Source organism: Chiloscyllium plagiosum, unplaced genomic scaffold, assembly GCF_037043375.1.
Source record: "Chiloscyllium plagiosum isolate Xiang-an unplaced genomic scaffold, Cpla_swu_hap1 HiC_scaffold_24, whole genome shotgun sequence".
Lineage (NCBI taxonomy): Eukaryota > Metazoa > Chordata > Chondrichthyes > Orectolobiformes > Hemiscylliidae > Chiloscyllium > Chiloscyllium plagiosum.
In genome coordinates, this window is record NW_028270162.1 from 36,978,151 (window position 1) to 36,996,070 (window position 17,920).

General features: G+C 40.2%; 1 protein-coding gene across 1 annotated transcript; it reads right to left on the minus strand.

Moving 5' to 3' along the window:
* Positions 1-3: 3 nt before the first annotated feature.
* drc10 (dynein regulatory complex subunit 10) lies at positions 4-17,860 on the minus strand. Its single transcript, XM_088000090.1, has 5 exons — positions 17,802-17,860; positions 11,329-12,113; positions 3,342-3,575; positions 1,420-1,491; positions 4-648 (listed from the first exon to the last, which is right to left on the minus strand). Exons 2-5 carry the CDS (start codon positions 12,055-12,057, stop codon positions 376-378), a joined length of 1,308 nt encoding a protein of 435 aa, XP_087856216.1. The 5' UTR covers positions 12,058-12,113; positions 17,802-17,860; the 3' UTR covers positions 4-375.
* Positions 17,861-17,920: the final 60 nt, after the last annotated feature.

Sequence of the window (17,920 nt, forward strand, 5' to 3'; positions counted from 1 at the left end):
AAATAATTTTTGCCACAATTTTATTTTTTAAATTCATTCATGGGATGTGAGCTTTGCTGGCTGTTCCAGCATTTATTGCCAATCTTTTACTGCTCTTGAGGTGGTAGTTAAGGAGAATGTATTTTCTCCAATGTGCTAGTAAATAATGGAAAGTAAAAAATTTGAAAGAAAGGTACACAATTTAATCAATGACTAAGGTAGGTATCAGATTTGCTGCTACACACACAAGAAGAATTGAATAATTCATTTTGGAGGCTACAGGTTGCAGTAATAGAAATAAGATATTTCAATAGCATACAAAAATATAGGGAGGATATGCACTTTTATTTTTCTTGTATCTTTCTCTCAATCTACTCTTGAATCTCCTCACTATCTTCATTTTTTCTTTTTGCCTTTTCCTTTTTTCTTTTTCTTCAATGCTTTCATTAATTGGCGGACTTTGTAACCTTTCCAGAAAGACTGGATTGTGATAGCTGCTTTTCCCATTAGGAATGCTTGATGTTCTTTGGCCTTTTTCTTCTCTTCCTTGATTTTTCTTTCTTCCACAATCTGAGTATATTCTGGTTCAAGCATGCCAATCTTCTGTTCTAACTCACGTAGCAGGATCAGTTCATCTTTGTGTATTTTAAGGAGCTGTTCATATTCATCCTAGTAGAAAACAATTTTTATTACATTTTAGTAATTCGTTGGCACTTAACAATTATGAAAACTATCCAACTGATCTGGGTTTAATGGATGTTAAAGCAAATCCAGTGACAAATGGATTCTTTTAAACTTCATATTAAATTGACATGGTGATATTTTTTCCATGACAATGTATTTCAAACAAGAATGAAAAACATCTCATCATGTGTGACTATAGTTCAATATTTTTGATGCTAGATGATTTTGTGTTTAGTCTTCAATTGTAGTTCTCTTGATTCATTTTTATTAGATTGGACAGATTGTTCTGCAATCCTTTTGCTAGGCAGAACAGTCAGATTGTAAGAGACCTTGGATTGTTCTGGGCTTTGCTAGTGAAGAACGTTATCAGCATTAGCATCTTTTTATTTATGTTTCAGAGATAAAATTTAGCTGATTATCGAAAATTTGCTGATACATTTTTACAGTGAAAAAGTGCCACAAGCTCTTGCAAGATCAAATGTTTCTCAGGAAAATAACATACAAACAATTCAGAAAATAATTCTTACTATGCTGTGTCACCCAGTTTTCTGTTTTGATGCCAGTATTATCTACTGAGATATATTCATCAAAGTATCAATTAGATTTTTAATATAACCTCTATAATTAATGCCTTATTGTCACATGTTGCATCTTACTACCAAGAACGATAAAGAAAAATAACTGAATGGTTATTGTATAAGAAAATGAATAGAGAACATCTTTTGAGAGCTCATGATTCTTTACAATAAAACATACCTGTTTTTCTTGTAGATCAGCATCATACTTCTGGATCCAGTTTTCAATCTCTGTTTCAATTTTGTATTTTCGCTAAAATAAGTCATAAATATGTGATGTCAAATTCAGGCAACAAAAATATTCATCCAGATAACAAGAAAATCATCCCTTAATTTTCTTCTGAACTCTGTTCTAGTCTTGCTACATTTGGGCATTTGAGGAGTTGTAATCTTTAATGAATCTGCAATTATCAGGAAACATTCAGCTGCTGACCTTATGTTGGAAGGAAGCTAATAGATGAAACAATTGAAGATGGCTGAGACTACAATAAGATAGTGGCGCTGTCCTTATCTCTGGTCCAGAAAACATGCGATCGAGAGCCGCTTGTTCAGAGATGTGTGATAACATTACTAAACATTTGATTAAAAGTATCTAAAATAGAGGAAAGTGAAGACTGCAGATGCTGGAGATCAAGATGAAGGGCTTATGCCCGAAACGTCGAATCTCCTGCTCATTGGATGCTTCCTGACCTATCTAAAATAGGGGGTAGGCTATGGACCATTATTTACATGTACCTCCAAAAGACATTTGATATTTTGATAATTTTTCATTGGGATAGACAGCCACATATATACAAATTAATCAACAATGGAAGCATTTATAAACAGTGTAGATGGAAATATAAAATTACAAAGATTGTTATAGGTTAAACGAATGTGCAATACTGTGGAAATGGATTTTAACGTAGGCAAATGTAAGGTCATCCACTTTGGACCTAAAAGGACAGAAAAGAGTACTTTCTAAATGATCTAAAGCTAGAAACAATGGAGGTCGAAAGTGAACTGGAGTCCAGGTACATGGACCATAAAGATATCGTGAGCAAGTATAAAAAAAACAAGGCTAATGAAATGCATATATATATAAAATGCTAAAATATGTATGTAACAAGATCAGGAAAGTATCCAGCATGGAATGTAACATTTATGCCATACAAGTACTAGTCAATGGCCATCTCCAAAAAGAAAGAATCTAACCATCTTCCCTTGACTTTCAATGGCATTAACATTATCAACATCCGGGAGATTATCATTGACCAGAAACCGACTGGACCAACCATTCAAGTACTGTGGATATAGAGCAGATCTGATGCAAGGAATTCTGTGAAAAATACTTCACCATCTAATTTCCAGTACCTACCCACTTTTTGCAAGGCTCAAATCAGGAGTGTGATAGATTACTTTCCACTTGGATGAGTGCAGCTCTAACAACAATCAAGAAGCTCAACACCTTTCAGGACAAAGCAGCATGCTTGATGAGCACAACATTTGCTCGCCTAAACATTCACTCCCTCCACCACCAGCACATCATTGGCAGAAATGTGTACCAGCTACAACATGCAGTGCAGCATGCTACCAAGGCTCCTTCAGCAGCACCTTCCTAATCCAAAACCTCTCCCACTAAGAAGGTCAAAGGCACCAAATGCTTGGAAGCAAACACCATTCTGACTTGGATCTATACTGGCATTCCTTCACCACTGCTAAGTCAAAATCCTCAAACCTTTTAACAGCGCTGTATGTGCCCCTACATTCCATGGATTGCAACAGTTCTAAAAGGTAGTTCACTATCACATTCTTGGGGCAATTAGGGATGGAAAAAAATTCTAGTCTTGCCAGTAATATGCACATCGAATGCATGAATAAAAAAACTCAGGAAGTATTGAAAAAGGTAGTTAATAAATATAGAGTTCAATCAGCCACGATCTCAATACATGATTAAACTGACTTCAGGTATTAAATTATCTACTCCAGTTCCCATAAATGAATTTTTATTTAAAAGCTAAGTAATCATCTGGCCACCAGAAATAATTATATATTTCCACATAAATTGCAACTCACATTATGTGGTTGTATTGATAATGGTGCTATTACAGCATGACACTGTACCTTTCTTAAAGCTACTTCAGATGCTCTGTGTTCTGTTATCATGTTGTTCAACTGTGTTCGAAGCTGACCTATTTCTTCATGGTATTTGGCAATTTTCCCTTCTGAATCTTTCTGATCATTTAATTGTTGTTTCTCTGCATCTTGTTTAACTTGACGAATGTAATCTTGCGAGAACAAGTCAAGTTGAAGTAAGTTGTTTTTGAGTTTGCGAATTATCTCATTTTTCTTCAACATCTGGTCATAGAATTTAAAGTATACATGAGGTTAAAGTTGGAATTATTTAAAAAATATTTTATTGCATTAAACAGAAATATTTTTAAAAAGCTGAATGAATATAATCACAGGATCTAATGTTTTATTCCCTTGATGATATGTAGTGCTCTAATTTCTCTCTGACATAGAAACGTACATCTGTTGATATGACTGCAGTACATACATGCAGGAAACTGATTAGGTAAAAATGGGTCAATTTTCTAGTTAGCAAGATATAACAAGTAGTGTGCCACAGGAATTGGTGCTGGGTCCTCAACTGTTTACAATTTATATAAATACTTGGATGACGGGACATAGGTACAGTTGCCAAATTTGCTGATGACATAAAATAAGTTATGAAGAGGACATAAGGATGCTATGAAATTCTATAAATAGCTTAAGTAAATAGGCTAAGATTTAGCAAATAGAATATAATATGGAAAATTGTGAAGTTATCGATTTTGGTGGGAAGAATAACAAAAGCATATTATCTAAATGGACAGAGATTCCACAGCTCAGAAATGCAGAAGGATCTGAGTGTCCTTGTGCATGAGTCATGAAAAGTTAGTATGCAGGTACAGCAAGTACTTAGGCAACTGAATAAAGTATTATTGTTGAGGAAATTCAGTTAGATAAGGCATTGATGAGACCACATCTGAAGTGCTGAGTACAGTATTTGTTATTCTTGTAAATGCTTTGGAAGCAGTTCAGAGAATGTTATTAGAACAATACCTGGAATGAGTAAGTTGTTTTAAGACGACAGCCTAGGCTGTGCTGGAATATGAAAAAGTAAGAGGTTACTGGTTGAAATGTGCAAGTTCCTGAGCTGTCCTAACAGGTTCTATGTAGAAGAATGTTTCCTGTTTTGAGAGATCGAGAACTAGTGGTCAGTGTTTAAATATCCATGATTGCCCATTTAAAGCAGGGATAAACAAAAATTATTTCTCAGACTGAGTCAGGAGTATTTAGAACTCTTTTCCTCAAAAATGATAGGAGTCTTTGAATATTTTTAAGGATAACAGGAACTTGCACTTTCAACTCCTCTTCAATGTGGAAAGATGTCCTAAGACATTTAAGGAGCATTATGGGGGGAAAAATGGAGACTCCGTCAAAGAAAGAGATATCAGGGAGGCAGGGCTTTAGATTACCAATTGCTCAGTCACAGAGGTGGGTTTTAAGGAGAGTAAAGGAGGAAAAAGAAAATGAGAGAATGTATTAATGAGAGAATATGTCCTAAGAGACTAAATGCACAGCCTCCAATCTTGGTAAATGGAAGGAGATGCTCAAGTGGCTCTCAAATGAATCCTGGAGAATGTGGAACTAGCATGTGCTACTAGAGATTTAAACTTTGCAAAAGGATTCATTCGTCCTCAAGGCTGCCTCATTTGGTCATTAATTGACAGCCTTACTTTGATCATAAAGGTGACTTGCATCACGCTAGAACATTAGTTAAGGCAAATGTGCACTTTTGGTGCAATTTATGAACTATGCTTTATTCTGCACATAATCTGTGCTGTGTCTAAGACAGTTGCGCTTAATGGAACAAATAAAAATGTTAAAATCAAAAAAAAGGCACAATAGGCAAAATAAAAATCCAAATTAAATAAGATTTTGCTTGAATTGTTCAGGTTATTTATAGATTAATGCACTAAAGAGAGTGGGGGCAGGAATTCGGTGAAAGTGAGAATTCACTGACAATTAGTGAATGAGTAGCACAAATAATGTATTGTTATGAAACCTACATTAAATCTAGTGCAAGGTTTGTGAAGGTTTGTAGCTCAGGTTGAGGTTTAGGGTGTAGGTTTGCTCGCTGAGCTGTAGGTTTGATATCCAGACGTTTCATTACCTGGCTAGGTAACATCATCAGTGGCGACCTCCAAGTGAAGCGAAGCTGTTGTCTCCTCCTTTCTATTTATATGTTTGTCCTGGATGGGGTTCCTGGCGTTTGTGGTGATGTCATTTCCTGTTCATTTTCTGAGGGATCGATAGATGGTATCTAGATCTATGCATTTGTTTATGGCGTTGTGGTTGGAGTGCTAGGCCTTTAGAATTCTCTGGCATGTCTTTGCTTAGCCTGTCCCAGGATAGCTGTGTTGTCCCAGTTGAAATGGTGTTTTTTTTCCTCCGTGTGTAGGGCTACGAGGGAGAGAGGGTCGTGTCTTTTTGTGGCTAGCTGGTGTTCATGTATCCTGGTGGCTAACTTTCTTCCTGTTTGTCCTACATAGTGTTTCTGGCAGTCCTTGCATGGAATTTTGTAGACAACATTGGTTTTGTCCATGGGATGTACTGGGTCTTTTAAGTTTGTTAGTTTTTGTTTGAGAGTGTTGGTGGGTTTGTGTGCTACTCGGATTCCGAGGGGTCTTAGTAGTCTGGCTGTCATTTCTGAAACTTCTTTGATGTATGGTAAGGTAGTTAGGGTTTCTGGCTGTGTTTGGTCTGCTTATCGTGGCTTGTTCCTGAGGAATCTGCGGACTGTATTTTTTGAGTATCCGTTCTTCTTGAATACATTGTATAGGTGGTTCTCCTCTGTTTTCCGAAGTTCATCTGTGCTGTAGTGTGACGTGGCTCATTGGAATAGTGTTCTGATTCAGCTTTGTTTGTGTGTGTTGGGATGGTTGCTGGTGTAGTTAAGTATTTCGTCAGTGTTAGTCGTTTTTCTGTATACGCAGGTTTGTAGTTCTCTGTTATCCGTTCTTTCGACTGTGACGTCCAGGAATGCGAGTTTGTTGTCGGTTTCTTCCTCCTTGGTGAACTTTATGCCTGTGATGGTGTTGTTGATGATGTTAAATGTCTCTTCTATCTTGTTTAATTTTGTGATGACAAAGGTGTCATCTACGTAGCGGACCCAGATTTTTGGTTTGATGGTTGGTAGGGCTGTTTTTTCTAGTCTTTGCATTACCGCTTCTGCTATGAATCCTGATAGCGGAGATCCCATGGGTGTGCCATTGGTTTGTTTGTAGATTATGTTGTTGAAGGTGAAGTGGGTGGTGAGGCACAGTTCCACTAGCTTCATGATGTTTTCGTTGATAATGTGATTGATGGTGGTTGGGGTGTGTGTGATGGTCTCTTCTAAACGTGTGGTAAGTGTTTCCTTTGCCAGGTTGATGTTGATGGAGGTGAACAGTGCTACAGTAAAAGAACTACACGCAAGACTGAAATACCTAGTAGAAGAGTCACAGCACTCCATCCACTCCACCCAGGAATTCTTAAAAATCATCAAAAACACCAAAATAGAGGAAGATGAAACAATGATCTCATTCGACGCAACAGCACTGTTCACCTGCATCAACATTGACCTGGCAAAGGAAACACCACACTTTTAGAAGAGACCATCACACACACCCCAACCACCATCAATCGCATTACCAATGAAAACATCATGAAGCTAGTGGACCTGTGCCTCACCACCCACTTCACCTTCAATAACATAATCTACAAACAAACCAATGGCACACCCATGGGATCTCCGCTATCAGGATTTATAGCATAAGCGGTAATGCAAAGACTAGAACAAACAGGTAAAAACAATGGCTGCAGATGCTGGAAACCAGATTCTGGATTAGAGGTGCTGGAAGAGCACAGCAGTTCAGGCAGCATCCAAGGAGCTTCGAAATCGCTGTTTCGGGCAAAAGCCCTTCATCAGGAATAAAGGCAGTGAGCCTGGAGCATGAGAGATAAGCTAGAGGAGGGTAGGGGTGCTTATCTCTCCACGCTCCAGGCTCACGGCCTTTATTCCTAATGAAGGGCTTTTGCCCGATATGTCGATTTTGAAGCTCCTTGGATGCTGCCTGAACTGCTGTGCTCTTCCAGCACCACTAGACTAGAACAAACAGCCCTACCATCCATCAAACCAAAAATCTGGTTCCGCTACGTAGATGACACCTTTGTCATCACAAAATGAAACAAGATAGAAGAGACATTTAACATCATCAATAACACCCTCACAGGCATAAAGTTCACCAAGGAGGAAGAAACTGACAACAAACTCGCATTCCTGGATGTCACAGTCGAAAGAATGGATAACGGAGAACTACAAACCTGCGTATACAGAAAACCGACAAACACTGACCAAATACTGAACTACACCAGCAAGCATCCCAACACACATAAACAAAGCTGTATCAGAACACTATTCCAACGAGCCACATCACACTGCAGCACAGACGAACTTCAGAAAACAGAGGAGAACCACCTATACAACGTATTCAAGAAGAACAGATACTCAAAAAATACAGTCCGCAGATTCCTCAAGAACAAACCACGACAAGCAGACCAAACACAGCCAGAAACCTTAACCACCTTACCATACATCAAAGAAATTTCAGAAATGACAGCCAGACTACTAAGACCCCTCGGAACCCTAGAAGCACACAAACCCACCAACACTCTCAAACAAAAACTAACAAACTTAAAAGACCCAGTACATCCCATGGACAAAACCAACGTCATCTACAAAATTCCATGCAAGGACTGCCAGAAACACTATGTAGGACAAACAGGAAGAAAGTTAGCCACCAGGATACACGAACACCAGCTAGCCACAAAAAGACACGACCCTGTCTCCCTCGTAACCCTACACACGGAGGGAAAAAAACACCATTTCGACTGGGACAACATATCTATCCTGGGACAGGCTAAGCATAGACATGCCAGAGAATTCCTAGAGGCCTGGCACTCCAACCACAACACCATAAACAACACATAGATCTAGATACCATCTATCGACCCCTCAGAAAACGAACAGGAAATAACATCACCACAAACCCAGGAACCCCATCCAGGACAAACATATAAATAGAAAGCAGGAGACAACAGCTTCGCTTCACTTGGAGGTCGCCACTGATGATGTTACCTAGCCAGGTAATGAAATGTCTGGATATCAAACCTACAGCTCAGCGAGCAAACCTACACCCTAAATTTAATCAAGTTTTTTTTATGCATTAGTTTATTATTGCAAATCAGTAGTGATTAATAATTAATTATCTGTCAGAGGATTCCTCACTAGATGTAATTTATTGAGGCTGACATTTGACTGACCCGTGTGATTCTAAGAGATATGTACATTGTCATAGTTGTGGGTATGTTCAACGAGCTGGGGAGCTGATTTGCAAATGTTTCAACCCCTGTCTAGGTGGTGCTTTGGAGCTTCCTATGAAGCGCCACTGTACTGTGTTTTCTGGAATTAATTTGGTTCCATTCTTGCTAATTTGGGTTGCCGGTTCCGGTAAGTTGTTGTAATGGCTGGTATATTGGATGCTTGCTGGTTAGAGTCCATGGATGAGTACCATCCATCGAGATATCCTCTGGCTGTCCTCTGTTTGGCTTGTCCTATGATTGTTGTGTTGTTATCTGTGTGTGGCTACTAGGAGAGTTGGTCATGGTGTTTAGTGGCTCATTGGTGTTCGTGGATGCAGATTGCTAGTTGTCTCCTTGTTTATCCTATATAGTGTTTTGTGCAGTCTTTGCATGGAATCTTGTAAATTATGTTTGTCTTGCACATGATCAGTAGAGGGTCTTTTGTCCTGGTCAGACATTGTCTGAGTCTAGCTGTCAATTTATGAGCTGTCATGAATCCCAGTGGCATGAGAAGTCTGGCTGTCTACGTGCACAACTGGAACTTCAGCTACAAATCTTTATTATATCCTTGAATATGTACATTAAATGAATAGTTGCTAAAGCACAACATTTGATGAATCTGTGAAATGTAATGACTTAATATATTGAGTGACAATGGAAATTTGGTGCAGAGGGGAAGGGGGTTTTAAGTAATTTAACTAAGGTAATTAGATTGAAAGGATTAAAATTACTTAAGTAAAGGATACCAACATTAATAGGATTTGCATTGTATTAAACAAGAACCTTATATATTAAAAGTACTGATAAGATACCAAATTGCATTTATATATAGCATACCAGAGTGGGAGGACTACTTCCGTGATGCAATGTTAGCATCCCTACCGTTCAGCCAGCAGGTTGGGTTAAACTTCCACCTGCTCAGAAGTGTGCAATAAAAAATCAATGGACAGATTGATTAGAAAACACATAGCACAGATGAGACCCTGGTTTGCCCTGTTAGCTCAATAGCTAGCTCATGTGTAAGAATAATGGCCATTGCCCAGCTGAGGTAGATTTGGAACCTGCCTCTTTGCTCTGCCCCTGTGAGTGGAAGACAAGGGCAAGCTGTTCCTAAGAGTGGAAGACGATGGCAAATCACCATATGAAAAAAACTGCCAAGAAAATGCTCAAGATGAAGCATCTGCAGATAATTAGTCAAGGATGAATATTTCAACTTAAAACACATTATAGTACAGAGAGTTTAAACAAAATAATGGAATGATAGACCCATTTCCTGCAATTCCAATGCCTTGTGGGAACTCTAAAACTCTTCATGTGTCCTCAATAAATACTTTGAGCTTGACTGGTAGCTCAAGGCACTACAGAACAAAAAGGAAGTTGGGAATTTCTTTATGTGTACATTCCAAAGTTCACCAAAGCCACCGTCCAGGAGAACAATAAGTGGATAGTCATCAGAAATAGACAGGTAGTGCAGGAATCCTCTGGAAGTAAGGTGCATTCAAACTAATTTTCAGTGTTGATTATCTGAGAATAGCATAACACCTCTCAGAGGAGAACATGCAGATTGGAGCACATTCACCACAGCATAAAGCAAGCATCTTGATAAAGGGCTGAATGAAGTGTAGAAATAAAGTGATCATAGGAGATTTCTTAGAGGAATTGACAATTTTATCTGCAGCCTTTGTTGTCACTCTTACATGGGGTTAAAGCAGGCTATCTTGCTTTCAGTAAAGTGGTCATTCTTAAGAAAGATGAAGAGCACATATGCTTAAGAAGCGGCTCAGACCACAAAAGAGTTTCACTGCTGTACTCATGGATCTCTATTCTGTATTGGACAATACAACAAACTAGAACTCAATTTCTACAAGGGGACATAAATTTAAGGTGAAGGGTGGAAGGTATAGGGGGGATGACAGGGGTAGGTTCTTTACGCAGAGAGTGGTTGGAGCAAGGAATGCGCTGCCTGTGGGAGTGGCAGAGTCAGAATCATTGGTGACCTTTAAGCGGCAATTGGATAGGTACATGGATAGGTGCAAATGTTCGGCACAACATCGTGGGCCGAAGGGCCTGTTCTGTGCTGTATTGTTCTATGTTCTATAAGCATGAAATGAGATCAAGTAAGGAAGTGCAGACTTAATGGGCCTAAGGGTCTTTTCCTGTGCTGTAGACTGCTGTGATTGTATAATTATACATCTCCCACCCTTCCTATTAACAACTTGCATTCTTACTGAAATGTTTCATCAGATTGATAAAATGTGCCTTCAGTACTTTCCAACTCCAAGGATCAGATGTGCCCTGTTTATCATTGTATGTCTTTATAACTATTGTGTAATGGTAAAAACAATATAGGTTATATGAAAGTTGACACTACAACCTGTATACAAAATACACTATGTTAAACAAGTCTAACTATTTTCACACATGCACTGGAATCTACAGCATCTTAGCTAAAATGTACCAGATATTGTTGACTTTTGGTAATGTTGTACATGTCAGTATAGGGCCCTAATCACAATATTAAAACATATTTTAAAACATGATATATAATTTTATGTATAGTTCAACGTATTATAAACTTAGGGTGTGATTTATACAACTTATGGCATCTACTGCTCGAGCAACATGAGACAACTGATTCACAGCATATGTAGAAGTTTACCTCATTTTCTTTGTTTTGGATAGCTGCTGTCAGTTCAACCTCCAAAGTGGCTATAATTTCTGTGTTTTGCTTATCTCGTTTAATGATTTTTTGCACATATTCAAACTTTTCTTTATCTTCACTGGGAGTTATCAGAAGTCTCTCAAACACAAAGTCTCTTAGTTCCATTAGCACCAGGGTGAGGTCTACACAGATGCGACTTCGAGCATGACATTCTGATTGGATTATCTGACAGGCTGAGGGATTCCTCTTAAAGAGCCGAAGGATGTTTTTAACTGAAGTTGCAAAGGCCTTTTGAAGGATTTGAATATCTTCCTCTTTCTTTTTCATTTTTACTTTGTCTATTGAATTCTCATTTGCTTGTTTGGGATACCCTACATTGAACAGCTTGCCAAAAGCAAAATCCAGATGTTTCTCTAGTCTGTCATGTTCTCTTAGAGCACACACCAGCTCTAAACCCAGAGCAACACTGAACCTGTTATGATTGGCTATTATGTAGGGAATTAAAGTAACTATTTGTATTTTATCAGTAGTCTTTTCAATTACAGAAATAATCCGCTCTGCTTCAATTGACGCAAGTTTTTTTCTAACTGGTTCCAAGATTCGTAGTGCATCCATGTTGGGCGCTGTATTTTGCACAGATACATCATAATTATTTGAGGATTTACTGATGTTCTCTTCAGCATTGGATTCTAATTGTTGATGCTGTACAATGATTTCAGTTGCCATTGTTTTACTCTTTGTAGATTTTTCTTATATCTTTAAATCTGCAGTGGGCTGTATTGCTGAAACATAAAACAATATCTTTTCTAATGTGTGTAGCAATGCTCTTTTCAAAGTATTTCTTTTTGGAATCATATATATATACTAGACAGAGGGAGACAAGTCAACTATAATGTCTGTACGATCTGCTAATCAAAAACTAAACTCAGTGTGTTCTTTCCTTATATCATATGTTCAAGTGAAGCAAAAATCAAACTTTTTTTTACCTTTTTAAAAGCTTTAGCCATTAAACACCATTTTGTCTTAAGACAGCAAATGCTGGTAATATTGGCTAACTATAAAGAGTCTCACTAAATAAAGGGAGTACAGTATAGGAGGTGCTTCAGGCAAGGATCACCTATCAGAATACTATCGACAAGATAGCCTACAGTTCTGAGATCGAAGTCTGGAGAAAGATGCAGTGCTTTTAGTCATGGTTCATCCTGAGCAGCTCCATGATGCAGGACTCTGTGCTCGATGGTCTGTTCTCAGAGACACACACCGAGACAAACATCGGCTGTGATTGGAAGAACATCATATCAGTGAAAGATGCTCTTTGGTCTGCCCAAAACTGTTGGTCTTCCAGAACAAAGACTGGGTGCTACAGATTTGTACATTTCAAGGTCCAGGACTACATGCTGAAGGACACACTAAAGCTTGGTGCAGCTGCAGTGGGGAAAGACCACCGTCTGAGATCCATCTGCTGAAGTTAAATTGGGGTCCCTTCAGTTATCTGAACCTTCTGGTGCCTCAAGTGCATGGAAAATAGTTTGTTCAAGTACAAGGTGCCTTTGGTTTGTTTGTTGGATAGAACTAAATTCCAATATTCCTTGATATGCTACTATATAGACTGAACTGCATTGGACTATGTGTACATATGTTCCACATTATGAATAAAATTTTTGAAATAAAAAAAGTCCACCATCTCTATTCAGAACATCTCCTGCTTGGCTTGGAAGCCTTTTGTTTTTATTTCACATTTACAGCACCTGCACCTTCTGTTTTAACTTATTTTATTATCTTTCAAATTGTCCGTGACATATCTACTTAGTGTACCATCATATATAAATGTAAATTATAGATTTTTTCAAAATGTTTGCTCTTAAAGAAACAACTCCCACTGAAGGGCAATAAACACCCCTAAGTTTGAATGGTCAAAATAAAGGATACACATATTTGCCCAGTGGTCACAGTTGCTATGTGAAGAATCGTCAAAAAGACAAAAAAAAAATCAGGTAGGTACATGGCTTTTAATACTTAGGCGTAATATTTAGTTTTGATTTATGATCAAATGTTATTTTCAATTTTCTTCCTACAGCACATGGATTGCAGCTGTTCAAGAAGACAAGCTCATCACTACTTCCTTGAAGAAAGTAATTCCTGATGAAGGGCTTATGCCCGAAGTGTAGATTCTCCTGCTTCTCGGATGGTGCCTGACCTGCTGTGCTTTTCCAGCACCACACTCTCATCCACTTCCTTGAAGTAAGAGTGATAAAAATTTTAATAGTGCTAAAAGGGCTCTTTGGCCTCTTCTTATCTGCGCCAGACATTAAACATCTATCTATTCGGATCCCATTTTTCACCACTTGGCCAGTAGCTTGGTATGCAATGGTGTTTCAAGTGTTCATACTCAAAAGTCTTAACAATTATAAATAATAAATTAAACTGCATTTATTTCAACGCAAGGGGCCTAACAGGGAAGGCAGATGAACTCAGGGCATGGTTAGGAACATGGGACTGGGATATCATAGCAATTATGGAAACATGGCTCAGGGATGGGCAAGACTGGCAACTTAATGTTCCAGGATACAAATGCTACAGGAAGGATAGAAAGGGAGACAAAAGAGGAGGGTGGAGTTGCATTTTTGATCAGGGATAACATTACAGCTGTGCTGAGGGAGGATATTCCCGGAAATGCATCCAGGGAAATTATATGGGTGGAACTGAGAAATAAAGGGATGATCACCTTATTGGGATTGTATTATAGACCCCCCAATAGTCAGAGGGAAATTGAGAAACAAACTTGTAAGGAGAACTCAGCTATCTAAGAATACTACGGTAGTTATGGTAGAGGATTTTAACTTTCCAAACATCGACTGGGACTGCCATAGTGTTAAAGGTTTAGATAGAGAGGAATTTCTTAAGTGCATACAAGACAATTTTCTGATTCAGTATGTGGATTAACCTACTAGAGAAGGTGCAAAACTTGAGAATACTCTTGAGAAATAAGGCAGGGCAAGTGACTGAGGTGTCAGTGGGGGAGCACTTTGGGGCCAGCGACCATAATTCTATTTGTTTTAAAATAGTGATGGAAAAGGATAGACCGGATCTAAAAGTTGAAGTTCTAAATTGGAGAAAGGCCAATTTTTACGGTATTAGGCAAGAACTTTCAAAAGCTGATTGGAGGCAGATGTTTGCAGGTAAAGGGACGGCTGGAAAATGGGAAACCTTCAGAAATGAGATAACAAGAATCCAGAGAAAGTATATTCCTGTCAGGGTGAAAGGGAAGGCTGGTAGGTAGGGAATGCTGGATGACTAAAGAAATTGAGGGTTTGGTTAAGAAAAAGAAGGAAGCATATGTAAGATATAGACAGGATAGATCGAGTGAATCCTTAGAAGAATATAAAAAAAGTAGGAGTATACTTAAGAGGGAAATCAGGAGGGCAAAACGGGGACATGAGATAGTTTTCGCAAATAGAATTAAGGAGAATCCAAAGGGTTTTTACAAATATATTAAGGACAAAAGGGTAACTAGGGAGACAATAGGGCCCCTCAAAGATCAACAAGGTGGCCTTTGTGTGGAGCCACAGAAAATGAGGGAGATACAAAATGACTATTTTGCATCAGTATTTACTGTGGAAAAGGATATGGAAGATATAGACCGTAGGGAAATAGTTTGTGAGAAGATTTGTAGCTCGGGTGCTCGTTGCTGTGGTTCTGTTCGCCGAGCTGGAAGTTTTTGTTGCAAACGTTTCGTCCCCTGTCTAGGTGACATCCTCAGTGCTGGGAGCCTCCTGTGAAGCGCTTCTGTGGTGTTTCCTCCAGCATTTATAGTGGCCTGTCCCTGCCGCTTCCGGTTGTCAGTTTCAGCTGTCCGCTGTAGTGGCCGGTATATTGGGTCCAGGTCGATGTGTTTGTTGATGGAGTTTGTGGATGAGTGCCATGCTTCTAGGAATTCCCTGGCTGTTCTTTGTTTGGCTTGCCCTATAATGGTAGTGTTGTCCCAGTCAAATTCATGTTGCTTGTCGTCTGCGTGTGTGGCTACTAGGGATAGCTGGTCATGTCATTTCGTGGCTAGTTGATGTTCGTGGATGCGGATCGTTAACTGTCTTCCTGTTTTTCCTATATAGTGTTTTGTGCAGTCCTTGCATGGGATTTTGTACACTACATTAGTTTTGCTCATGCTGGGTATCGGGTCCTTCGTTCTGGTGAGTTGTTGTCTGAGTGTGGCTGTTGGTTTGTGTGCTGTTATAAGTCCTAGTGGTCGCAGTAGTCTGGCTGTCATTTCAGAGATGTTCTTGATGTATGGTAGTGTGGCCAGTCCTTTGGGTTGCGACATTTCCTCATTCCGTTGTCTTTCCCTTAGCTATCCCTAGTAGCCACACACGCAGATGACAAGCAACATGAATTTGACTGGGACAACACTACCATTATAGGGCAAGCCAAACAAAGAACAACCAGGGAATTCCTAGAAGCATGGCACTCATCCACAAACTCCATCAACAAACACATCGACCTGGACCCAATATACCGGCCACTACAGCGGACAGCTGAAACTGACAACCGGAAGCGGCAGGGACAGGCCACTATAAATGCCGGAGGAAACACCACAGAAGCGCTTCACAGGAGGCTCCCAAGCACTGAGGATGTCACCTCGACAGGGGACGAAACGTTTGCAACAAAAACTTCCAGCTCGGCGAACAGAACCACAGCGTAGGGAAATAGATGGTGACATTTTGAAAAATGTCCAGATTACAGAGGAGGAAGTGCTGGATGTCTTGAAACGGTTAAAGGTGGATAAATCCCCAGGTCCTGATCAAGTGTACCCCAGAACTCTGTGGGAAGCTAGAGATGTGATTGCTGGGCCTCTTGCTGAGATATTTGTATCATCGATAGTCACAGGTGAGGTGCCGGGAGACTAGAAGTTGGCAAACATGGTGCTACTGTTTTAGAAGGGCAGTAAAGACAAGCCAGGGAACTATAGACTGGTGAGCCTGACCTCGGTGGTGGGCAAGTTGTTGGATTCGGGATAGTCAACATGGCTTTGTGCGTGGAAAATCATGTCTCACAAACTTGATTGAGTTTTTTGAAGAAGTAACAAAGAAGATTGATGAGGGCAGAGCAGTAGATGTGATCTATATGGACTTCAGTGAGGCGTTTGACAAGGGAGACTGATTAGCAAGATTAGATCTCATGGAATACAGGGAGAACTAGCCATTTGGATACAGAACTGGCTCAAAGGTCGAAGACAGAGGGTGGTGGTGGAAGGTTGTTTTTCAGACTGGAGGCCTGTGACCAGTGGAGTGCCACAAGGATCGGTGCTGGGTCCTCTACTTTTTGTCATTTACATAAATGATTTGGATGTGAGCATAAGAGGTACAGTTAGTAAGTTTGCAGATGACACCAAAATTGGAGGTGTAGTGGACAGCGAAGAGAGTTACCTCAGATTACAACAGGATCTGGACCAGATGGGCCAATGGGCAGAGAGGTGGCAGATGGAGTTTAATTTAGATAAATGCGAGGTGCTGCATTTTGGAAAAGCAAATCTTAGCAGGACTTATACGCTTAATGGTAAGGTCCTAGGCAGTGTTGCTGAACAAAGAGACCTTGGAGTGCAGGTTCATAACTCCTTGAAAATGGAGTCGCAGGTAGATAGGATAGTGAAGAAGGCGTTTGGTATGCTTTCTTTTATTGGTCAGAGTATTGAGTACAGGAGTTGGGAGGTCATGTTGCGGCTGTACAGGACATTGGTTCGGCCACTGTTGGAATTTTTGCGTGCAATTCTGGTCTCCTTCCTATCGGAAAGATGTTGTGAAACTTGAAAGGGTTCAGAAAAGATTTACAAGGATGTTGCCAGGGTTGGAGGATCTGAGCTACAGGGAGAGGCTGAACAGGCTGGGGCTGTTTTCCCTGGAACGTCAGAGGTTGTAGGGTGACCTTATGGAGGTTTACAAAATTATGAGGGGTATGGATAGGATAAATAGACTTTTCCCTGGGGTCGGGGAGTCCAGAACTAGAGGGCATAGGTTAGGGTGAGAGGGGAAAGATATAAAAGAGCAACTTTTTCACACAGAGGGTGATACGTGTATGGAATGAGCTGCCAGAGGAGGCTGGTACAATTGCAACATTTAAGAGGCATTTGGATGGGTATCTGAATAGGCAGGGTTTGGAGGGATATGGGCCGGGTGCTGGCAGTTGGGACTAGATTGGGTTGGGATATCTGGTCGGCATGGACGGGTTGGACCGAAGGGTCTGTTTCCATGCTGTACATCTCTATGACTCTAATTCCCAACTCTAGAAACCTTTCAGGTAGCGAGCTCCAGATACTTTGTGATCTCTCAGACATTCTGCCTGAGAATATTCAGCTGCGACCCCAAAGACCGCTCATCAGCTCGCTGTAACGGGATGGTAAGCCCCCACCCCACCCCACCCCACCCCACCCCCAGCCCAGCCCAGCCCAGCCCGCCTCAGCCGCGAGCGGACGTACTCACCCATCACCGCCCTTCTGTTTGCCGGCGACAGTTATTCCGTTGCTAAGAGACGGGCGACCTTTTCCCTCTGACCCCGTGGCCGCGCCGTCTCACGTGGGAGGAGGCGGGTTTCATGCAAA